The following is a 25763-nucleotide window of genomic DNA, read 5'->3' on the forward strand; positions in this document are numbered from 1 at the left end:
TGGCACTTACATATAAAAGAAAGAGCTTTTTTCTGCTGCGGTTCTTTAGGCATAGTCCCAGAGGCCAAGCACTGCCAGCAGCTCCTTGACATTGAAGAATATTGCTGCAGTAAAGCAATGCTTCCTTTTTCCTAGCAACTCATTTTTAATGTATGTTCAGTCACTTTTTCTCAAATGCAGCTTTGTTGAAGCTGGACAGGAGGAGCTAAAGATCCATAGGATTGGTGCTGTACATGAGCAGTAAGAGCTATTTGCCAGGACAGTTCCAAAGCCATCCCATGGACTGAGAAGGGTTTGAGATGCTGCTATTATCAACAGCCTTCAAACCTGATTTTCCCTCTTTGTCCTTCAGTGTTTTACTTACAGACTCAGCCACTGAGTCTTTTCTCTCTAAAAGAACATCTCACCCTTCCTGCCTTCCTCTCTATTTCTTCCTCTCTTCTAATTGCAGGGTCCAACTTCCTGGATTGCTGATTGAGATGCTTGTCAGATCCTTTTCTGAATTTCTTAATAGGGCAGAACTCTATTCACTTTTTGATGGATTGTATTTTTACTACCTCTGTGACTCATATTTGCTCTCAGTTAATGGCAGAGCCCGCACAAGGTAGAAGGAAGATGTGCAGCCAGCAGTAGCAAAGGAAGGGCAAGACTTGAATCTTCCCCTTTCAGCATTGGTGAACTCCACAGTTGTCAGGGAATCATACGCTGACATTTTATTTAAGAGGTCAGATTTTGGGCTTCTAGGTTTATTACCTGTATAAAAAGTAAAGGAAATCCCTTGGCAATTTATCTACTTTCTGCTGTTCTGTAGGTGAGAACAGGAAGACTTATTTGTTTCAAAGAAAGCAAAATTATGACAGATAAGGTTAATATAAATATACCAGCAGCCCAGAAGAGGTCAGTGGTAGAGGAAGTAATGGAGGGCATGCCTGTATGTCTGTCTCTGCCCACTCTGTTAGGCTTCTCTTCATCTAGTCCAAGCATAGGATCAAAGCCTGCAGTTACAAAGAGAACAAGCCAGAGGAGAAGCTGTCTTCCCCTCCTACACATGAAGGAACGAGGTAGCTGCTGTCAGTGTAATTTACCTAAATTCTGTAGGGAAAGATACAGTATAGGCAAGGAATGATGGAGACTTTTTCTTATTTTTATCTGGTTGCTGTGTATCATTTGGGTGAACAGCTAATGTTTTGATAATACTCTTTTTTGAAGAGTCTGTTTCTCAGTCACTGAAATCAGCTGCTGATCCCAGAGGAAGAGTGGAATGAAGGTACCCTTAGGTCATTCGTGTCACATTGGTGAAAAAGGGTAGGGTGACATGGAAACGCCTGCCAAACAGCCCAGCTGTACCCCTTTAGCTGCAGAGGAGCTATGGGTAAGAATCCTGTCACAGAATCGTAGCTATCCACCTACTTTCTCTGTGAAGGACAAATGAATACGCTTCTTTGTGCCGTCAGTTACATGGTGCCCAAGGACCCACAGAGGGAGTCCTATAGTGAAGGTCTTTGGCAAATGTTTGGAGCAAAGATGTGTTGAGATGCTTGCAGCCCTGAAGCTATGGGGGGACACAGCTTTGTAGGACATTATTATACCTCGCTGAACTGCTCTCTCTTACACCACTTCTCCCATTTTAGACCTGGTTTTTATTGCTGAATAACATTTCTGAACATATGCATGGAAGATATGCAACATGTGTGACAGGACCCTGATAGCTTAGGGGAATGTATGTGATGAAATTAGGAGTGGAGGTAAGGGAACCTTATGTCTATAAGACTTCAGTGGATTCATGCTTTATATCAATAATACTGGATTCTTCCATAATTTTCCTGAGATATTTTATGACATTTTTAAAATGAAAAATCACATTTTTAAAAGGGTATGTTCTCTTCAGAGGAGTTCTGTAAAGATCTTGCATGCAGCAGCTGATATTTCAAGCTGTTGAATTTGTAGTTCTGGGTTTCCTTTTGTACTTGTCTGTGCCAAAATGTGATTAGTTGTTTCAGCCCACTCATACCCGTGGTTTGAGATATCTGTGCATTAAGTTAAAAGGGAAATAGCTATGTGGTTCAGGTCCAATATTTGATCTGCATTATAATTGTTAACATTTTTTCCCTACACAGATTTTTCAAGATACATTGCCAGGAGATTTTAAAGCAGTGAATTCTCATTTTGAAATGCTTTCTCATTCTGTATTTTGTTCTGCTCCTCGAGACAGGCAAGACACCAAATCCCTATGTGTTAGGAACTGGGAGAATAAGGATGCAAGCTACCAGAAGCAAAAAGAAACTCTAAGCTGGAGCAGACAATACAAATGAAGCACTTCGATTTACAGTAATTGTCCTGAGTGGAATCTCAACAACACAGGCAGGACAGTGCAAACTGCTGTTTTTTATGTGATCTAAGTCATTGAAGATTCTTCTGTTAAGTTTGAAGGTATCAAACTTAACAAGTTTGATACAAACATCCAGGATTTGAGCAAGGCCTTTATATACTCAGAACAACACTTTCCCCAAGGAGCTATTCTAGCAGCTCACAAGGGCCAGAGTCAGCAACTACAACAGAACGTAGATGTTGTGGTGTAAACGACAAGTCATAGCTGTGGCATACTTGACGATTTCTCCTTTCCTCATCAGCATTTTCACACTGCTTTTTTTACCATCCCTCTTGGAGGAAACAAAGATACGTGCCTGTCAAATGGGAAGGGGTTATGAGGAAAGTGAAGGGCAAGCCCTGGAGAAATTGCTGGGAAGATGTTAAAGGTGGATGCCGGAGTGGAGTTAGTGTCTTCTCATGTCACAGTTACAGTGACTCACTTCAATTCAAAGTCTACTATAAACACACAAAAATCTCAATAAATCTGCACAATATGCAATGTTTCTATTTATTCTAAAACTAAGAGTTATTCATATTTTGGGCATGGATTTGTCATGAAAGCCTGAATAACTAGAACAGGATTTTATTAAGCTTTTTTTTAGGGATATGTAGCAAATACTTTGAATTAGTGTAACATTTTTAGAAGAGCTGTAAGTGTTCTATGATGAATGATCGGGAAAATATTGTAAGAAATCTAATGCTGGGCACAATAGTCAAGAACATGAAATTCTACATTTGGGGTAGGGGAAGGAAGAGATAAGAGAGGTCCATCCTTGTCAAAGCAATGTATTTTGCACTTTTCTCCAGTTTCAAACATGTGACTGACCCACCACCATAGATCTACCGTCAGGAAAGACAAGTTTTCTGTGTGGAGGGGTTAAGGGAAGAAAAATAGGACCCCTGTAAGACTGAAAGATAAAGGCCTTTCCTTCTGCTGTTGCATCCTCTAAATTCAGCTGCCATGCTCTTCTCACCGAAGTTTCTGTCAGCAATTTGAGAGGAAACAAATCTGTACTCCTCCTGTAGTTAAACATGTAGTTTGAAATATTTAGTTACTTTAATAAACTGTTCAGGTCAGTAGATAACCTTTCAGAGGGATCAGCTTTGTTAGAGAGCATAATCAGCTGTTTTCCCAATAAAGATGTATTCTCTTGGGTATCTATTATACCCTCTTTACTCTGAGCCATGTTCAATAAAAAATGCAAAAATAAGTGGCTGAAAGGCAAATAGCAAATGTTAAAATGATATTAAAAAGTTGTTTTTTTTTTTTAAAGCAAAGAAGCCCTGTTTGGGCTCAATGTGTTTTTTGAAATTTCAGGCTTCCATGAATACTGAGAACATCATTAACTGTTTGTTTGAGAGGTGGAAATGAGTTTGTGAGAAGGAGTCATCCACATGGGCTTTGCAAAACTTAGCATCTGACAAACAAGCACCTGATGTGGTGAGGACAAAGTTTTAGTTCTCGTTTAGTTTAGTTCTAGGAATTTCATAAATATTTATTTTCTAGGAATATATGGTTGCATCTTGCCAGAATATTAATATTTGTATTTTTTTCCTACTTTCACAGTTGTTTTAGAGTCAGAAGAACCAGGCATTGCAAGCCTGTCTGCTAAAACACACAGCTAAATTTAAACCGCACAGTTTTATTTAATATCACTAAGACAGAATATTTTAGCTGTTTTGGCGTGATGGCATTTAGAATAAAATGTTCTTTCACTTTCTAAAGCTCAGACACATGGAAATCTCCACAATTGCTGGGAAAGCTGTGTTTTTAAGAGAAATGGAGTGCTTTGAAGCGGCAGGTTCACGGGGTTCGCTCGACTCCTGCCTGGACGGGCGGCGGGGTGCAGCGGGGGCGTACAAGGGGCTCGGGCACCTTTTCCGCCTCTTGAGCAAAGCGGGGAGCGACGCCCGACACCCGCGGGGTGTGCGGGGAGGGCGCGGGCAGCCCCGCGTCGCCATGGCGACAGTGCGGCGCTGCGGCCATGGCGCAGAAGGACAAGGGCGAGGGTAAGGCCGGGGCCGGGGCTCCCCGCCCGGCGGGGGGTGCGGACGGGGCCGGGCGCCACCGGGGGAGGCCCGCCCGCCTCGGGCCTCGGGCGGCGGGAGCCGCGGCGGCTGTGCGGGCAGCCCTGGCCGGGGCTGGTGCCAGGGTGGCGCACGGACACGCTCTGAGGGACACAGACACAGATACATACATACACGTGTACATACTTACATACATGCATACATACATCTATATACATAAACACGGTGTGTGTGCGTGTGTATTGCAGTTTGCAACATCCTCGCGAGGAGAAGAGGAGAGGCAGGCCAGTGCCTCTGTATCAGTATCTCTCTCCTCTGGTGCCCAGTGACAAGACCCAAGGGCATGGCCTGAGGTTGTGCCAGGGGAGGTTTAGGGTGGATATTAGAAAAAGGTTCTTCACCCAGAGGGTGGTTGGACCCTGGAACAGGCTCCCCAGGGAAGTGGTCACAGCACCAGCCTGACAGAGCTCAAGAAGCGCTTGGACAATGCTCTCAGGCCATTGGTGGGATCCTGTGCAGGGCCAGGAACTGGACGTGATGAGCCTTGTCGTCCCTTCCAACTCAGCTCATTCTGTGATTTGAGATACGCGTGTGCGTATATCTGTGCGTGCACATGTGTGCATGGATGTGTGTATGTAGGTACATGTATATGAAAGCACACACACGTGCATATTTACACACACACAAATACACCCCTGACTTCCCATCCCATTCAGGGTGGCCACACCGCTGCCTCCACCGCAGGGCAGGGGGCTGCTCTCCAGCACTCCCTGCCACAGGGGATGCCACCAGCTGCCTGTTGGTGCTGGCAGCCTTACGGTGGTGTTGCCACCACACAGAGTGCATCCAGGCTGGGTGGTGGCGAGGCTGGCCCCCCTCGTCCTGGCATGGGGTGGCTGCCAGGGCAGCTGGGATGGCTGAACCTGCTGCTGGTTGGTTGTGGCCCCTCACAGTCGTTTCTGGATGCACTGGGCTCTCTCTGCCAGAAAAAAGTAATCTGTGCTGCTGATAGCACCATGGCTTATTTTTAGAGGCTAGTGTGTTCTACTTTAGGGAGTGTTGCCAGAAATTCTATTTTATAGGCTAAAGGTAATTCCTTCTTCAAGGATATTCAAGTATCATTTCAAGGAAAATATATTTTCTGTAAAGCCCACAATATAGTGACTTCTGAAACCCATCCTTTCTGTAACTAACCTTGTGTGTGTTGCAATAGTTTGCCAAGTCTGAACATTGTAATTGAAATAATCAATGGATTATCTAATACTTTTTAGGAAACAATGTATGCCACAGAAAAGTCTTGTATAAATAGTTGCTGTGGATGGTGCTAAATGACTGATTTGATTTTGGTACAAGAATTTCTATCTGCACTTTGCAGCGTAGATATCTTGCAGAAATTAAATAATAAGACTGATGCAACTTCCTTGAGGACTGTTCTTAAAGTGGTTTTTTTTAACACTGTTTTTAATTTTTGTTTAGTCTTGTGGAAGCATATCTTTTACATCTTGCCAGTGTTGCAAATGAAGCTGTGGCATGGTGCTGGCAAAGGTGGATAGAAATTATAGGATAATAGCCTAGAAGTCTGCCAAATGATCTGAGATGAGGGAAGTAGTATTGGGAAGCCTGGCTCCATATATTTTGGGCACCCATATGTATAATATTGAGATTTTGTGCCATTTTGTCAATTCACAGCCAGAAACTCTTGGAGAAGGAAGGTCGTCGGTTTTTGATTGCTCGATTAAAGACTTTTAACATCTTTTTTTTGTAGGTCCAAAGTGAGAATACTTTGTAAGAAGTTTAATTATTGTATTACTAAAGACAGACTCTCTTGGGTTTTCATGCACTTCATGTTTTTTAACATCCTGTAAAACACTATTCCCAGTAGAGCATCAGATGTCACCTTCTAGACGAGAATTGTACTACCACCCTAAATGACCTTGACCCATAAACTCCATCTCTGGCCCGACCAGTGGATCATGGAAAGTGACACGCCGGACTTTGGTTTCTTATCTGTAGAATGAGGACAATAACTTGGGTCACATGGACAGGAACTTCTGTCACTGGAGAATCCCAGCCTGTTATTAGGCAAACCGGTTGCTTATTGCCCTATAAAGGTGCCTCATTACTGTAAACACGGCTGAGGAGAGCTAACAGTCAGTGTCTCATTAACAGAAGCAATCCCCTGGGATTAAGTTGCTTACACCACTTCAGAGCTGCTATTAGCCTTCCTGCTGATAGCAGTTAGAGGGTTAATTAGGATTCCCCGATGCCAGATTCATGCGTGGATTATCCTTTCCTCCAACAAGTACTCCACATCTACCAAAGCTGCAGGTTTTATTGTATTATGCTTCAAAGTAATAGCATTAGTTTTATTGTCAAATAATTAGTCCTTAGGGCATTCCTCTCGGTGCTTTGTAGAACTGCAATTCTACCAGCTTTCCTGGAAAGGTTTCCCTTAGGTCCTATTATTTTCAAGTTCTGTCTTCTTCAAAGTTGAAATGCCTGCTTGAATGTTTTACAGATATATATGATGTAGACAAGCAAAAACAGTGAAAGGCCAAATCCTGCTTCCTGTTGTACATGTTACTCACATGAGTATTACCCTCTAGCTTATGCAAATGTTGTGAATAAAATCTTGTATGTGCATAAGTGTTACGGGGACCATGCCCATACTATATGTAGCTACATGTTTTATGTCTGAATTTATCCCTACATTTGTGCTTTCAACAATGTTTAGTGTTTTTTCTTCACACCCATCTGATTATGCTAGAGTATTTGTTTAATCTTTCACTTTTGTGCATTTGTCCCTATCTTCCCTCCTATCATTCTGTTTCTTTCCCCTTTTTCTGTTACTTAATTCAGTCTGTCTGTTCTTCAATTTGCTCTCAGATACTGTCTTTGTAATTTGACATAACATGACAGATTTTCTAAGTTTTAATACCTCTGATCTCAATACTGATGTTGCTAGAACCTGAAAGCAAAATGTCAAACTGGTAGTGCCTCAAGTAGAACTAGACTGAAGACATATTCTTCTCCATCTGGGATTTAAGAAATTGCATGAAAGTACATAAAGGAGAAAATGCTCAGTGTTCCTGTATCATTATGGAAATGTTATGTAATTGATCGGTATTACAGTTTGTCAAAGACCATATTCTTTGTGCCAGATAGTGCATATTTAAAACCCAATTAATAAGTCATGAATTTTAATCCAAAGGGCAGTATATTGAGTAGTCTGAGCTCCTGCATCACCGACTTACACCTGTATGGAACCAAATTAGTGGTTGTGGATAACAGGTGTCCCCAGAAAGTTGCTTGATTCTGCTGTGAAGAGCTATGGAGAGTAACTGTTCTGCAATGATGGTTTTCTCTGGTAAATGATTTGTAGTTGTTCTGGGTAGCAATTTGTGATCAGGCCTCACAAAACCTCTTCCCGCCACGGATGAAGACATACCGTCATGTGGATCTTGGGAAAGAGTTTTCACTCCTATTTTAGTGTGTAAGTACAGTAACAGTGTGTTCAGTCATACATATATGTCTGCTCTTTGCCTGCCCCAATTTGCTGCCTGGCATGCCAGTGAAGTCAGAGATACCGGAGATAGCATTCGGTGAGAACTAGTTACACATTCAGCTACTACCTCCTTGCAAAGAGCAGATTTACACCTATATCACCTGCCCTGCTGAATCTTCTCATGCCTGGAAGTAGGTTCTAAACCTGCACTGTCCACATCACCTCACCTGGCTTTGCCTGCCTTTTGTATTGCAAGAGATACTAAAAATGTGCTATCACTGCTCATTCTGTTTTAACGAAGTTTTGAGTCAAAGCTGGGAGAGCCTTGTAGCTGCCGTGAGCACTGTAGGCAGTTGTAACCATTACTTCTGCTTGGAGCACACTTAATTAACATGAGAGTTTCAAACCTGACACAGAAAAGCACTTAAGCCATGCATGACTTTGGGGAATCCTGCTGAAAAGGATAACATGATGCACATGATGCATGTGAGTTCTTTTAGAGGTCTTGCTATATTGAGGATTTTAAAATGTATTTTTTAGAGTTTCACAAATGAGTGCCAGCATTTGAAAGGTAAAAAAGCTATGAATTAAACACAATAAATCTTCAGGCTAAAGTAGTCCATCAGACAAATTATCTGTACTTTAAAAAGTGGCAGTGTTTAATTTATGGGGAAAAAAACCAAAATTAACATAAGCTGTTAAAAATAGGTAGCTTTCATAGGGCTCAAGCAAGCAATATTTCAGCTCTAGACAAAAATCTGAATATATGAGATCACTTAGGAAATCAGTGTGCAGTTTTATCACAGTGGAATTTATAGATGAACACTTTGAATATTTTTATATCCTCTTGTTGACACTGCTGTAAGAAATTACATGAGGAGAAAAGTTTATAGCCTTTATTAGACTGTAATGCAGTTTAACATGCACCCAGATACCAATCTGATTTATGTTTTAATATTTGTACTTATTTGAGAGTGAAACAAAAAATAAATCATGTCCATCTCCCATGACAAACAGGGGTTGTAGATCTGATCCTGTTGGCTATACTCCCACAGCAGAAATTGATCTCAAATGGATGTAGAATAGGTAATTGCAGATTGACAGGTTTCTTGTTTCCATGGTGCATAAAATGGCAGAAATTTTTCAGTTTGGCTCAACTTCTAGCTGATTTATTGCATAAAAAATTGGATGGTGTGCAAAGAACAGCTTTAAACTTTGTCTTTTCAACAATGCCAACCAGTGAGCTCGAGAACTCCCACAAATTATCTTTCCAACAATAGTTAACGTGTTATTAAGAATTTCCATGTCTACATACTAATTACTCTGGGATCTGAGGGGTTGGGAGTTTTTTTCAGTTTAGCAGTACCTGTATTTTGTGTGAACAGATACTGTTTTGTTGCTATTGGAAATAAAATGTGTTGGGCAAAAGATTGTGGAAGGAAAATGGTCTTTTGGGTAACAGAAATATGACATGAACCTGTTGTCACAGGCAGTGTTTAGCCCCCAGCTGGGAGGTGACCATGCAGACAGGAGTGTTGGTCACACCATTGCTCTGCCTTGGCCAAATCCTGCCATGGGGTCCAGCTGTGCTGCTGTTTTCTGCCTTGGGATAATGGCTGAGGTGGGGCAAGAAGCTGAAAATCACTCCTACACATCCTGTGAGGTTACCTGAGGGAAGCAGGAGCTGCGGCAGTGATGTCCCAGCCCAGCCTGTGGAGGGGTGGGCCATGTTTTCAGCATGGCAGTAACATGGGAAGTGAATGGCACAGTCAGTTGGTGGGGTTTGGGGTGCTGCAGAGGTGGCCAGAGAAGCGGAGCTCGCAGATATCCAGTGGGAAGGTAAAAGCTACTGGCACGGGGAGGGGCTGGAGGTCCCAAACCAACCTCAGGATTATGTGCTACCTGATGGGTCTCAGAAATATTTTTATAAACGGCCTTAAATTGTAAATGCCTGCCTTTAAGAAAATACAGACTCACAACTTTTTGGAAATGTGTTGTCTTTACTGTTCAATATTGCATAGGTGCAGGTAGGATGTGACAGCCTCATGAATGTGAGATTGGAGGGGATTTTCTTGAGTCCAGCCTAGGGCTGTATGGAATCATAACTTTCAAAAGCTTTCCAAGCACCATCTTAAAAATGGTAAGGATTATTTTGTCACTGGTGTAAGCTCACAGGAGGTTCTGGACCATTATTGCTGATTGTCAGGCTGAAAATCAGACATGAATTCTGAAGTTCATTTTTGAACACATTGTATCCTTTTTTTCCAAGTTTGCTAACTTTCTTCTTTAGCTTAGCCTGTCTGAAATGATGGATGCCAGAAACGTCATATTCCCCATTGATGTTAAGTGTATATGTCAGTTGTCAGCTGAAATGCTGTTCAAATTCAGAATGTTACTCTTAGGTAAACAAAAAGAAAATTGGGGGTTTGTATCCATTCATGGTATGTAAAGAAAGTGATTTAGCACTGTAAGCGATACTTTCGAGGCAGTGCCTTGAAAACCAGGCAGCTGCAGCAAACCCCTGTAATCCCTTGCCATTTTGTTTCACTCTAAGAGTCTTCCTTTGCTTGGGCAAAGACAGACTAGCGCAGATAGAATTGCAATCAGTCTAGAAACTAATTTTTTAAACTCATTTAAGACACCGTCAGACAAATTGAAGGGCTTCTGATATATTACATAATAACAGCCTGTATTAAGTCATACTTAAACCATTCATTCTCCCATTATGTTGTAGATTCAAAAGAAGAACATTTACATACTGCTCTGTTCTAGCAGCAGTACTGTGGTACTGCAGTTAAACTTCATAACGTCTTATGTTTGAAATAAATTACTTCTCAGAGCATTCGTATCCAGTTGATTCTGGTGCCTGGTTCTGGACCACTTGAGCAAGCAGTGTGCAGAGGCAGTTCAGGAGGCATATTCAGTTTATGAGATGTTTGCTGCTGCCACACATGCAGTCAGGTGTACATTGTCAGTGACAAGTGACATGGTGCTCTGTTGGGACTGTCCCACATCCTTGTCAGAGTGAGCTGCTTTTGTGGGTCCCACAGCAGCGTGTGCATCCCTGCATTTTGGTGAAACTTGGTGTGGTGCCTATGTGGGTGTCGGAGTTGTCCTTTGTGGCTCTGCCATCCGCTTGCGGAGGCAGCACTGTGGAGAGTCCCGGAGCCAAGGAGACAGGTGACAGATGCCTTCTGTGACCCCAGAGCACAGCAGCGGGGCTGCGTTCTGCCCATGTCACAGCCTATGTAAGCTGTTCTTTTTCAGCAGCAGCTGGAGATACAGCAAGACTCAGCATCACCAGGAGAGCTATATATCCTCGCAGAGCAGGTTACTGTTGGTGATGAAAGAGGATATAACTATGGGCTAGACATAGCTCTTTCATTATATCCCAGGTGTGGCTGAGATGAGGGATATAGAACAAATTGCAATGAGATTACTGTTTTTGCCAGCTCTGAGCTGCCACAGGAGTGCTGGCTGGTGCAACTGCCAGAGTTGGGATTTCAGGGATGTGCAAGACATTCCTAATGGAGATTTATGCTGAGTTTATCTCTGCCTTATGAAAAGGGACACTGCATGCAGCTGGTATTGACTTTAAAAAAAGTATCACAGTTATTTTTTGCAGGCTAACAGTTGTCAAGTGCTGACATTTCTTTCACTCTACTGAAGGAAGGATAACATCATGAAGTATAAGATAATCATTGAATATTACCTGTGAATCACAGGCATGCAGAAAGCAATCCAGATCTATGCATAGATTGGACTTCCTTGCTTGCTTTGGATGACTAGAGGCGCATCTCCACATCATCTGCTCAGAAGAGAAGATCTTTTGTATCAAAAGGAAAGGATTTCTGCAAGTTAATGTGACAAAGCTTGTTGTTTCACTGCCCTCAGTGTTGGTTGCATGCAATAGCAAGTGTTTGGCAACTTGTCTGTGGACACCAGGTAGCAGGAGAGCTTTGCTGTTAGAGCTGGACCTGTGCAAATGATTAAGGTGAGTGGTATTAGTCAGAGCTTGCTGCTTTGGCTCATGAAGCTCCAGGCTTTGTGAAGGCAGACTTAGCCACTAGCTGACTAGCTGAAAAATGATGATGTGCTTCGCTGGCTGAAATTCGGGTCATGATTGAGACCAGTTAAGTCCAATTTAGATACATGATTCTTCCTAAGAGTCCTTATTGCACACTGCTTCTGAAGTAACTGCACAACTGCAGCAGTTGTGAGGCCTGTGAAACTAAAGGACGGTGGCTATGGCTGACTACTTGGGAAGACAGGCAGGGCCAGGTCCTGAGAGCTGCAGTGAAACATTTCATGCTATGCCTCTATTGTTGCTTTAAAATGTTACAGCTACTTCTGGTAAAATGTTTGACAGCTTATCAAATGAAAATGTGTGTTGCTGTGATGCAGGAGTCAATAGCTTTTTCTGTCCTGTAATACCACTGTAACTTTCCTATCCCAGGGTCTTGAGGCCCATCTCATCAAACTTCCTTCCAAGAAGTGCAAGAAGGCTAAAATGGGCTTGAGGAAAAAAATCCATTTCAACATTTGACCAAATACTAGGTAGAAAAAAGAAGAAACTGGCTTTTCTGCAAGGACTCTGCAACAACAAATGTAGAAAGTGTGGGCAAGCAGACTTGCGTGAAATCTGGGAAGAGAGAAACCCCCAGGACCAGGGTAGGTGCTGTTGTATTGTGAAAGATGCTCAGGAGGCCTGTCAAGTGTTTCTACTGTAAGTAAGGATGACTCCAGATTCCTTCAAGCTCTAAGAGATTATCCCTAATTTTTATCTGAGGTTTGAGCATACACAGAGCAGCCACTGCATGCATTCCTTCTGCTTCCCAGTGTTATGTATTCTCCAGAGGGTATAGACAATAAAATGTGTGTTATAACTCACAGCATGACCCTGCACTATTTACAGTGGGGGGTCGGTGACAGTGGCTCAGGACACAAGGAGTAAGGTGCTTAAGAAGATCAGGTCAGGACATTAGCTCTCACTGTTGAGTATTTCAGAGCTCAGAAAGATTTTGTACTTGTGGCGATGAAAGTCTTTAGGCTGTAGCTACAGGGAAAGGTGCAAGACTGAGCTATGAAGTCACACAGAGAGGTGCTTATCACGGCATAAGCTGTGGTACCCCCAGCAAGGGACCACGGGGGATAACAGGAGGAGCTCAGGGCTGTGCCAGGATGTGGAGCAGGAGCAGAGCAACAGTAAGTTGGAGCTGGAGAAGGGTTGGGTGCCAAGTATTTGCTTGCGCATTTCCCTGCTGCTTAAAGGTGGTAATCATAGTAATCTCCCCGCCCAGTGTCATCCTGGCTGGTCAAAACAGAGAGCAGAAAACCTGCCTGTGCTGCTATGTATGTGGGAATCCAACTTGCATTGCATTTTCGCGTGGAAGGGTTTCTGCCCGCTATCACCAGCAAGGTAGTGGATGATGACCTCCACTGGAATATCTTCCTTGTAGATGTAAAAGGAATGCTCTAGAATGGCTTAAAAATTACTCATTAGAAAATGTATCAGAATGTCTTGCAATTTTAACTGCAAATGGGCCAACTTATTTTTTTCTTTTCTGATTTTTTTCCTAGACATGCTAGTAGGCCCAAAACACTTAATCAGCCGGAGAATTTGGAGCTGTAGCCAAGTTCTTGCCCCAGCCTACACACTTCCAAGACCTGGGCTAGCCTATCTCAGCTAGCTGCTGCTATGGGCCACTCAGGAATCCCTGCCAGAGTCTCTGTCATCTTAATTGCTTTGACCTGGAACATGATGCACTCTACATCCCAGATGCATGGTCATACCAATAAACCAGCCACTGCACCTCCAGCTCTCCTCTTTGATGCAGATCAAATCACAAATTCATTCTGTGAATTCATTCAGTGAAAGTAGGAAGGAGTCCTTCTGTATCATCCTACCAGACAAAAAAACCCCCCAAAAAACAGAGAAATTGCTCACTCATCAAACCTCAGTGCTTTAGGTTTGACAAGACTGAACTCTATCTTAGTATAGCCAGGTAGTATTCCTTGATCACTTCCCAGGATTACAGGCTTTTCTGCTGATACTTACGAAGACTGATGCTTCAGCATCTGTAGATATATATGCAGATATAGCATATCTGCACAGTGTATAGTCAAAACATCAGGGCATATTTTGCTGAGCTTTTCCTGGGATATGTGAAGTGCGTGGATTGATATATACCTGTGTTGCATCACTCAGACTAGCTGCCTACAAGGGAATGATTTTTCCCTGTTGTGTTCTGCCTCAGTATGTCCCAGGAGTGTGTAGACTGAGCTTGCCCTCACCAACAAGGTGCTCAGGAACTCTTTGAGCAGCAGGAAGGAAGGATTTTCTTGCCTGTAGGGCAGGCACATGAAGAGAGCCGAACATGCAGAGAATAATCGTTTGTTGGTCCCCTCCAACAAATAGACAATTTTGTTTTGGAGCAAGCATCTCGTAAGGAATTTGCAGAGGTAGCAAGGGTATCCCTCATATTTTGCCCTTCTCCATGACCTGCAGAAAGCCCAGGAAGTGGTTGTAGTTCCACTGGGCCTTCATGCTGACATACTTTGCCATCTGCATCCTCCGGCTTTAAGAAACACAGAATTAAGAAATGTAAGCTTTGGACAGAGCAAGCAAAGAGGATGCTGGTCAGGATGTGGGAGTCAAGTTTAATAGAGCAGCTGTTCAAGGTGTTATATCATAATGACTCAGGGCAGACAGGTATGAGTTATCAAGGACTGAGGATACAGAGTGATCTCTCTGGACTGCTGTGGGCACTGTCTGCCCAGCAAAGACCAGGGAAAATAATGGCATCTTGCAGGAGCAACCAGAAGTGACAGCATTAAAGTGGCCTTGATAACTGACAAGAATGTGTACCATGAGGGAAAGAAATGCTTTTTCTGCTGATGAAGAATCATGTCTGATCCAGGAGAGAGGACAGTAGATGGGATTGTCCATGACTCCATCACGTTTGAGGAGAGATAGCTGGGACAAGAACTTTGTCAGTGGCAGATATTCCCTTTCAACTCAATGACATTTTAATATGAGCTGTGTTAAGAGGTAGTGTGAACTATGGGTTTAAACACCTTTGGAAATTCTAGGTGATGGAAGACACTGACTATTTATGACTTCTTTCCCAGCTTGATGTGGCATTCTCCATGGCCTATTTTGTTCTATGTTACGCTGTCAAGTAGTTTAAGAATTTTTTGAGCAACTAGAAGTTTGACTGCTTATCAAGGCAGCAATAGCTTCTGTACTTTTTTCTCAGCAGTTGAATGAGTTGTTAATTGCCCCATTAATTTAGTTAGTTTTGATTCCCACATGTATTGAAACATCTGAATCAATGGTAGATTAGAATGCCATGGCATTTAAAATGCCATCTACTGAACAGTCAAAACCCAGGATTATATTCAGGATATCTTGTTTCATTAGGTAAAGTTACTGGCAACTTGTAACTTCGGGATTTGCTGTCAACTGACTACCACAACCTAGATACCTTTTGCAAATTGGTATATTAGTACATTTTTCAACTTTGAGGTTGAAATGAACAGTTGCTGTGTAATTTTTTACAAGTCTTTAATGAATTTGTCTACTTCTAAAGGAAGTGAACAAGATATTTCCAGAGTTGATCTGAACTCTTAATTTTTTTATTGCTATCAGAATTCTATAAAATAATTTCATTTTTGTAGCCAAGACTGGAGTCAAGATAGTGCTTTCTTTTTACATCACTATTTTGCCCATGCTACAATTGTCTTATGTAAAGAAGACAAAAAGGAAAAATTGTGTTTAATATTTTTCTGTCAGAATATGAAGTAGCTTTTGCAGTTAACTTTTTCCACAGGCATCAAACTGACAGCCTGTATTTTAATATCAGACATCAAATTATTTACCTGATTTTTAAAAAAGTCTATTTGCTGTTGGTGGTTTTCTTCTTGTGGCTGTTCACATGAGGTGCCATGGGTCTGTGCAAAGATCATTCTGATTGCTCCACACTGAAAGCTCCATTCTGTCTCTATTTTTAAATGTAGTCCCTTTACTTTTATTCTCTGTTGGTTTTCCATAAAGCAGTTACTATGGTGGAAACAACCAGGTAACTTTTCAGCTCTCACTTGTACTGCCATTAGGAGAAGAGGTATGACAGCAGCGTGAGGTGATGCTCTTGGTCCAAGGTTGCTCGCATTCACGATGATGAGTGCAGGGTTTTGGTTTTGTTCACACTGGTGATGAGCTTTGCTTGTTATCTGGATATCACATGGTGTATGCTGGGACAAACATAAGCAATGGGGAGCAATGACACGGCTACTTCTCAACAATTCTGAAAAACATGAAAGAAAAAGCTTTTGCTGTTCTTGAGTTTTCATTTTTGCTTCTTTGGGAATGCTTGAAAGTGATCTCTACATAAACCTGTTAAGATTTTTTTTTAAAACAGACTGAAATTCAGATTGCCTGAGTATAATCTGTGATAACATAGGATGCTTCTTTTGTAGGAGGGAAAGCATTATCCCTCTCCCAAGTCTGCAGGCCATAGCTTGCATCCCAAACTGGAGTAGGTGTTGCAGCCAGTGAAGACATCAGCCTGGTCAATTCTTGGGAACTGACATATATGAAATGTCACAAAGCTGTGTATTTTATCTCTTCACTTAATCTGAATGTCTAAACTCAGGTGACACTTTTCTCATTGGTGCCATCCATACTTTGCATCAATCTGTTTTCTTTGGATTGCAGTTCAGGAAGAGGTTTACCCCTTCTTTGGAGGAATCAAGCTCTATACACCTCTTGTTTTGCTTCAAAATCTTCTTGATTTGTCTTTCTAGAATGCAGAGTATTCAATGATTACATGTCTTAAATATTTAATTAGGTATCACAAAACACAACTGAACAACATTGCCTATTCTGCAAGCTTACAGCTTAATCCTATTCCTTTCTTTTCTGATACCTAATATATTAATATTATACATGCTTCTGGAGGTACAGAGTAGAGAAGACAATATTTCTCTTAGCTTGATATTGTTAGAGCATGGCATACACTTGCTGGTTCAGCATATTAGGCTGACTGTACATTTAGCTTCCTCTGGAATTGAGAAGGTCACTAGGAAAAAAGTTAGTTCATGCCTTTTCCTCTGCAGGCAGAAGGATCTTGCCAATAAGTCAGATTCAAGTGCCCTCAGGATGGTTTTCTCCATGTTCCCATTCCTCAGTAATTTCCTTAAAACAGAATTAGTTAAATGATGTAAGGTTTTCTTTTTTGGGGTGGGGCAAGATTTCTGAATTATTTTTATGTCAGCCAAGCTTCCCACACTTCATATGAATGCAACCCAAATGTTTGTGGCAGATTGCTTATATCGTCACCAAGAATTCATGATATGAGACCATACTGGCTTTCCATTTTTATTCTGGAAACACCATGCCTTGATAAAACTGATGAGCTTATTTGAGAATGTTTGAGAATTCACCTGTACAGGTGATGCTGAGTATTGTGACAGCTTTTGAATATCTTGACCTAGCTGATGGTCCATTTAGAACTTACTTAAAAGCCTGATTAGATCTCATAAGAGCTTATTGATAACCTCCTCAGAGTTTGAATTGTGAAGTCTCTTATTGGTTTTTTTTTCCTTTGTATTTAAGCAAATATACATTGTACATTTCTTCTCCTTAGAACTACTGTCAGTTTCTGAGTTTTTTGTTGGGTTTTTTTTTCCAGTTCTTATGCCCTTATTTCCATTTGTGGTTTTGTGAAGGATTCTGGGAGAGGTCACGTAAAACAGTGTTGGCAAATCTCTTTTGGTTTTTGGTTCATCTCTTTCATCCTAAAAGCATGCCAAGAGTGGTCATAGGAGCTTTATGGAAGTGTTGGAGTAGAGAGGAGAAGGTGGTTAAAAACAGTAAGTTGAATCTGTGAGCAGAAATAGGATGTTGACTGAAGTTGAGTGCAGATTGCAGGGGATTTAAAAGATGCACATTTTTTTATGTGGCTGCTTGCACAGACACATCCCCTCTCATGTCCATTACCTTCTTCAAAATGTTCCTTCTTCTTCATGGCAGTCTTTGTATCTCATTCCCAGTTCCTCTGACAGGACCTAGGTTGCTGCCTACTTTTTTGGTTGAAATAATGGCTAGTGGAAAAGAAAAGCAATGATGCTGGAGTATAAAGCCACTGATAACATTTTGTACTTCCAGCTGATAAGCCCCAGTTACCGGATGGGGAAATCTACAAAAGAGCTGTTGATAACAGCACTTTAAATAAAACTGGAATAAGAACATGTAAATGACTCTGAAATTGTCACTGAGTTGGGGTTACCTGGTTATGTCCCTTGTCCCTTCAGACTGACAAGGCAGCCCCATGTGAGAAAGAGTTCCAGTCAGCAGAGACCTCAGGGGTTTCCTTACATGTGCTTGTAGTACCATGGAAAGAGGATGGAGTAATTAATAAGATATCCACATGCATATAGGAGTTTAAATATAAAGTTGACAATATTTATTACAATACACCTAAATTTATGTTTATAAAGAATAGTGTGGAAGGTGTGTGAGCAGTAACAGTAGGTAATAAACTCAAGTCCACTGGAACTTCTACAAATCAGCCCTTAATTTTACTTTTAAGAAGCATAAAAAGAGTTTAAAAGTATTTCATAGTGTAAATAGGTTTATCAGGATGCACTGGGTCTAAATCTTTCTTTGTGACCAACAGACAGATGCTGCTCCCCAGCATTTTAGGTGGTTGTTTAATGCTGGACTACCTCTTCTTATGATAACTCTTTTTTTCTGCACATAATTTCTCTTTAGTCAAAGAAAGGATTGGCTTTTTGAACCATCAGAGCAACTGGCCCCAAGGAAAGAAAGAGAGCAAGCTCATACATTAAGTGAATGGTAGAATCTAGCAGATTGCATCAGCTAGAAATCCCTTTTGAAAATTCTTATTACTCAAGAGTCTGGCACAGCCACGTCTACCTAATGGTTTCTGTTCCCTACAAAGGCTGAAAGTGTGGTCTTTGCAGAAGAAATGTTACAACTGAGGCAGGTGTTCTGCTTAAGGGATGGCTTCAAATGGGCTTCCGAGTGCTGGGGAACAGTCTGGACAAGCTGAAGAGAAACAATTCATTTTGAAAGAACCATCAGAATTGACTTGGGAGTCCCAGCTCTCTGTCAGTTGTACTTACCTGGCATATCTAGAGCTTTTATCTATTTCACACTAAACAAAATGGGAAAATAGCAAAGGATAGTACAGGAAAGAAAACTGCTAGTGAGTACACTAGAAATTACACTTAATGTATCTGAGAAACAGATTTTAAGACTTTTTTTCTTCTTATTGCATATGTGGTAGGAAAATAAATTAGGATGGGACAACAATGAGGAGTATCTCAATCATTTTAACAGCATAAAAATGGAAATAATACATCATACTAACAGGATTCTTTTGAGGGAATAAGTAGATGTAGGTATTGGAGTCCTTTTTGGCATGGTATGTTTCAATGTTTATTTATTTAAACCATTACAAGTAGTGAGATAATTTTATCCTTGATACTGCGTATTGTTTTTCTAGTTAATAGAATAAGTGAGTGAAATCTTATTCTGTCAGAGTGTGGGTATTTCTGTCCCAAAAAACTGCTAGAACACTGCCCACAAGGCAACATGGAACTTTGATCTACCTGTGGTGGAGAGTCTCCTTGTACAGAATCATTTCAGTACATTGGAACATCACATCCGCTGAGTTAACTGCGTGTCTTGTCTCTTAATGCCCTTCTTGAAGGGGTAATTTTAAAGCTTCACCCATTTCTTATTCTAGAGTTGGAATCCATGTCCTTTTCCATCGCAAAGAGAGGTTTAGAGTGAATTATTGGATTTTTCAGATAAATAGCTTTGCCATCCTGAACTGTCTTGGACATCTTTGGCTTTCATTCCTGGAGGGAAGACGACAGATTTAGCCAGTAGCTTTTTAGGTGTTTACTCATCTCACAGAGAGTCTTTGAGAGGACAACAACATATTATGTTTTCTTCCAGGGATATGGCTCTTAGCCACAATTTCCTCTCAGTTCTTGGAAGAGATAGAGATTATCTGTACCTAGATTAAATCAAGTTCATTCAATTTCAGGACCTTTCTTTGTCAGGCCTCTTCAAACAGGTGAGATTAGTGTATACTGTTTTCATGAAAAAAAACTTTGAAAGGCTGGATGCCTACAGAGTTCCAGTACTTAAAATCTCTCTCTGCCTTCTCTTGGCTAATTTTTATTTCTACAGAAGTCTCACACATCATGCCAAGAATATACAGCTATAAATATTCCTTCAACATTTCTCTATTGCAAGTTGCAGTGTACAATTGAAGTGCCTGATGTCAAGAACTAAACTCCAAGTCTACATGGGAGACAAGATCCAAGACTCTTTGAAGTAACCAGAAAAAAACCCATCAAATTTGTAGTTTGAGAGTCTTTAGGAACTTTTCTGCAAGGAATCAGGTCCACTTAGATTTAACTGTGGGTTTTTTTGAGGCTGTTTCAAGGCTGTGGAAAGAATACAGCTTGTCCTGTGCCTGGGGACTGCACAGGGCTCCTCTTCCTCAGTGAGCTCCAGTCTCCAATCCATCGCACACATACCTGCCCATGCTTTAGGGGAATAAAGTAACAGAGAGGAATATAGGATATGTTCCTACCTATCTTCTCTTTGTGTATCCTCTGGGGAGTTCAGTATCAAACACAGATGGAAAGCAGCAGGCAGCTGTAGCTTTATGAGGGGATGCACCTCTCTTCTACTTGCAGAAGAGGTTCCTCATATCCGGGTCAATCCACTGCTGCGTTGAAGTGCTTGCAGCCTGATGGGCTGGCCTTGGCCAGCTGCCGGGCAGCCACCCAGCCTCTCTCTGCCCTCCTCAACTGCACAGGGGGAGAAACCACAATAAAAAAGCTCATGGGTCAAGATAAAGAGAGGGAGATCACAAAGCCAATGTATCATTCAGCTATGTTTAGTTCTGATACCCTTTGTCAGCAAAATGACATTTCTGTCGCGAGGGCAAGAAAGCAAATGAAAAAATGATTGCACACTACAGCCCCAGGGGTTCCCAAACAATTGGGATTGTAGAAAACTAGGTATGAATTTGTTATGCCTGCAGAAAAAAGATCTGGTGGCTTAATGTTGGCCAGAGGTGCTCAACAGCAGTTAACACCACATCAGCTAAAAAAGGAAGTATGTTGTCTACTACAGGAGAGCTACGTTTTGCTTTTTGTATTGAAAATACAGAAGACAAGTATGAAAATGAGAAAACAAGTATCCCTCATACCAATCGCAATTTGGCCGTCATTCAGATTTTCCCTGTGGAACCTCTGTGGAGGCTTGGGGGCTAGCTTAAAAAATGCTGCCTCCCGGGACCTGGTTTGCAAAACGGATTTTGGGGCTGTATTTAGCCACAGGGACCAAAAAGTCATCTCCATGTCACTTTGCTTCCTATATTCTGTCATTTGGAGTCAAACTAATAAATGGGCTACCAGTTCACTATTTTTCTTACCTCAGCTTTCTTGCCAGGGAGTTTTTCTTTTGAGATAGACCCTTTCCTCTCCTTATATTTTTTTCTTCAGAATTTATTTCCTGGTTCTTAGCCTGCCCCAAGAATGCAGTTTCTGGCTTATACGAGATACATCTGTGATAAGTTGTGGTTCTTCTTTCCCTGTTCTTTGAGGTTGAGATATAAAAAACAAATGCAGCAAGTTACTCTTTCCCCTTTGCTGAGATGGTCTTCCTTTCCAAACTCTTACTATGAATTATTTACCATGAGCCACATTCACTGTGCACATATCTTATACATCTCTTCATGCCTGGTTCCCAGCTTTTCATACATTATGACTAACTGAGTAGACATGAGAGCACTTTTGTTTCCCTGGATGCAGGAACCTGCATGAAGTGACTCAACCCCATCTCAGGGCAGGCCTGGCCCCATGTTTGTCTTCCTACTTCCACTGGCACAATGGCATCCAGGGAGGGCTCAGGCTTGTGGTCCAGAGTGAGCTGTGGCACACTCTGGGCAGGGTCCACACCTGGGCAGCTGTGTGTTCATGCAGCTACATTGACTTGATGTAGCTGCAGAGCCTTAGCAAGGCAATATTAGTAATATAAATGACAGATCCTGCATTTAGAGTGGGGGTTTTTCCTAATAACTTCTGCTTTTTCAAAGTACCTTTCCTGTTTGCCCTTTATCAGTTTTGGTGCTTCTGCTGTCGTAAGTCTCAAATTGGAAATAAATTAGTTGCAACAGCTCAGTGAATCTTTTTTTTTTTTATGTTTCTTTTTGCAGATGGCATAGTAGCTGAAATTGAGAAAAAGATTACAGAAGCTTTTGAGGTGTTTGACCGTGAATCCAATAAAACTGTGGATGTCAGGTTTGTAAATATATTCACAAAAATATTACAGAATCTAACATAGAGATAAATAGCTCCCTAAACTGGCATCCCATTACCAGAAAATGTCATTGAAACAGTTCTTTTGGCCCTGTTTTGACAAGTATGTTTGTGGTGGGTTGACCTTTGATGGATGCCAGATGCCCACTGAAGCTGCTCCATCACTCCTCTCTTCAGTGGAACGTGGGAGAGGAAATATGACAAAATGCTTATGGATCGAGATAAGGGCAGGGAAAGATCACTTACCAATTAGCATCATGGGCAAAACTGACTTGACTTTGGGAAAATTAATTTATTACCAATCAAATCAGGGTAGGAATAATGAGAAGTAAAACCAAATCTTTAAAAACACCTTCCCCTGGCCTCCTTTCCTGGGCTAAACTTTATTCACGATTCTCTATCTCCTTCCCACAGCAACGCAGGGAGATGGGCAGTAAGGGTTACAGTCAGTTCATCACACATAGTCACTGCCACTCCTCCCTGCTCAGGGGAAGGACTCCTCACACTCTTCCCCAGCGTGGGGTCTCTCCCATGGGACAGTCCTCCATGAACTTCTCCAGCATGGGTTCTTCCCATGGCTGCAGTTCATCACAAACTGCCACAGCCTGGGTCCCTTCCATGGGACACAGTCCTTCAGGAACAGACTGTTCCAGCGTGGGTCCCTTGCAGGGCCACAAGTCCTACCAGCAAACCTGCTCTAGCGTGGTTTCCTCTCTCCATGGGTTCCCTAAACTGGCATCTACTTTACCAGAAAATGTAATTGAACCTGTCCTTTTGGCCCTGATTGGAGAAGCGTGTCTTTGCTTGTTTAACAGACATTTTGCATTGTTCAGTGGTTGAAGACTGAAGCTTGCCTGAGAGAGGGATGCTGGAACTGGGGGAGTAAAGGGGCAAGAGGAAGCTGCAAATAGACAAGAGGTCTAAGGTCACAAGAAATTGAACAAATATACAGAAACTCTTGTTGGTTTTTTACATCTGCTACATCATGATTTGAGTGGCCCCTGGTTTATTTTTTTCTATGTTATGATAAATAGTGAAGAATTGTTCTCTACTAATCTTCTCATTAATGAATTTGTACCTGGCTGTCGCATTCATCTTCTATCACAGTAGTTTAAGCCTGAAGAGTCTGGATGTGCTTAATCACTTAGGAGATGCTATTCTATAGTTCTGGCCATTCTTTTTGGTGCTTCTTCTTGTTCAGATTTCTCCTTTTTGAAATGGAATGACCAGAACTGGGGAAATGGTGCACACATGGGAGTCTGGAGGGAGAACTGCGTGCACTGTACCTTTACCTTGCAATGTTATGGAAAAACAGACAAAATATATGTCTGAGCAAGGAGGTGGAAGTTCAGTGGAAGATAAAAACTTGGACTGTTAGACTGATCGGGGCATAACTGGCTGCAAGATACAGGGCTAAAGGGTGTCAAATAAAAAAATTTCTAGATGATCTTAATTCTGGCATTTGTAAAGTTTGAATATTTGACAGTGCTACTTAATTTTAACATAAACATTCATACACATGACAATACGGCTTTTGATATAAAATACATAAACCACATGTTTATGTCTCAGGGAGCAGGTTCTGAGGTTATAAGCTGTTGTTATGAAAATTTACTGGAGTAATTTTTCATATTTTCAGTTACTATTTTCAAAAGAATATCGTTTTAATTCTAAATCAGTTATTGAGTATAAACACTACAATGGAGTGTGAGAACTGGTGAAATTGTTGTCATTAGACATTCTCATGAAGACAAACTGAAAAATAAATGTTCTGAACACCTTTTCTACATTATAGAGAGGAAAGAGATGTGCAGAGTATTTATGTGATGGTTGTAGCAATGCATGCTTACTAATGCCTCTAAATTTAAGAAATTGCAGGTATTTTGTAGAAGCAATGGTTTTTCAGCTATGCTCCATGGGGAGAGTTTTAGGATATGTCTCCACACTCAGTATAGTTGCTGTTTCCTTGTCCATAGGGCTCTTTAGGGGAGAGTCATCACTTAAATCTCTTGGTCCATGCCCAGGGAGGTGCCTGATGCCCGGTGCTGTCCCGGTGCCCCCTGGTGCCCTGCTCCTGGCTGGGCAGTAAGATGGGTCCTGGCTGCCTGGTCTGGGGCAGAGTCCCCACCACTACCACCCTCCAGCCTTGGGGGCCCCCAGCCCTCACTGCATCATGGCATACTCATTGCTTGTTTGTCATTGACATCTGCAGTCTTGGCTAAACAGCTGTAGAGTTTTCTCCACTTCTCACTCTGTTATATATGGATATACAACTTGAGAGCATGTTACAACAATGAAATGATACAAATAGACTCTTTTTAAAATGTATTCATTCAGACAGGGGACATCCAAAAGTAACATAGTAAATGCACAATTTTACATTAATTTTTGGCATAGTACAGATACAGACAGTGAACAAAAACTAATTGTGTATTTATTCCTAGGTTCATATTGCAGGGCTGTATCACAAATGGGATTATTAATGGCCGGTTATCTTGTATCAGAAGGTGGCAGCACAGCACAATTCTTAACCACAATTGTAGCTGTATCAGTGTTACTGCCTGAAATATCAGATACCCGTGAAGAATGGAAAATTACTCTGGTTTGACAGGCCAACATTGGTATTCCAAGACTCCTAGTGCAAATACAAATTAGTAAGAAATTAAGCATGAGGAAGATGGTATTGTTTTATGCATGTTTCACATCCCTCAGTCAAGGACTTTTGTGATACTGCAAATCTTGTAATTTGGAAGTGTTATATGTAGGGTGAAAACCATGACCCAAAATTTTCATTGCATCTGTGTTACAAAACTTGTATGATCATAAACTTGATTTTAACCATCATTTTTGTATTCTAGAAACTACACAGCAGAAACTGCAGCTGCTGAATTAAGTGAGAGGAAGTGGCTGGGAGCAAAATACAGTTTCCTATCAGGTCCTTTAAATTCCATGTTATTACCAAATGGGACCTGACTTTTTTACCACAAACACTTCAAGCAACATCCTCATGCTGGCACGCATGCAGACTGCCAGATACAGCATCCAGCAGTGCCAGATCTTGCTGACTCTTCTAGGGCATGGCTTACCTCTGTCACGTCACAGTTTTGCTGGGTGTGAGTGAGGTGAGGCAGGAGGGTGCTGGTAGCATTCCCATCCCTGGCAGTCTGTGAGAGCAGAAATAGTGTGGGACAGCAAGGAGGCAGGATTTGTGTTGGATGTTGCTCTGGTGGAGGCAGAGAATAGTGGAAATAGCTGGAAAATATGAGGGAGTGCAGGAGTGAGAACAACAAATACAGTATTATCCATACTAGAAGTAGGATGCATGGACAAGGATTATGTCTAAGTGACTGACCTCCCTGAGGCCACTGGCCATTCACACCCACAGGGGCAGGGTCATTTGAGTAGCTGGTTTCATTTCATAGCACGTGGATATGTGGGATTGGGCTTTGCTTTGTAACTAGTGTTGTGCAGCCAGCCTTTTTCTCTCTGT

General features: G+C 41.7%; 1 protein-coding gene across 3 annotated transcripts in view; it reads left to right on the top strand.

Annotated features, from left to right (window-relative positions):
* Positions 1-4259: 4259 nt before the first annotated feature.
* The window catches only part of EFCAB2 (EF-hand calcium binding domain 2), a 30290-nt gene continuing 8786 nt past the window's right edge, over positions 4260-25763 (top strand). For 2 of the 3 annotated variants that reach the window (XM_010391752.3, XM_010391754.4), the window contains exons 1-2: positions 4275-4380; positions 22171-22255. In XM_010391752.3, coding sequence (XP_010390054.1) covers positions 4356-4380; positions 22171-22255 — 110 coding nt within the window. In that variant the 5' untranslated portion in view covers positions 4275-4355. Of the gene's footprint in view, positions 4381-22170; positions 22256-25763 lie in introns of all 3 variants that reach the window. The other variant, XM_010391753.3, reaches the window with a different exon arrangement.

This window comes from Corvus cornix, chromosome 3 (assembly GCF_000738735.6).
Source record: "Corvus cornix cornix isolate S_Up_H32 chromosome 3, ASM73873v5, whole genome shotgun sequence".
Taxonomy (NCBI): domain Eukaryota; kingdom Metazoa; phylum Chordata; class Aves; order Passeriformes; family Corvidae; genus Corvus; species Corvus cornix.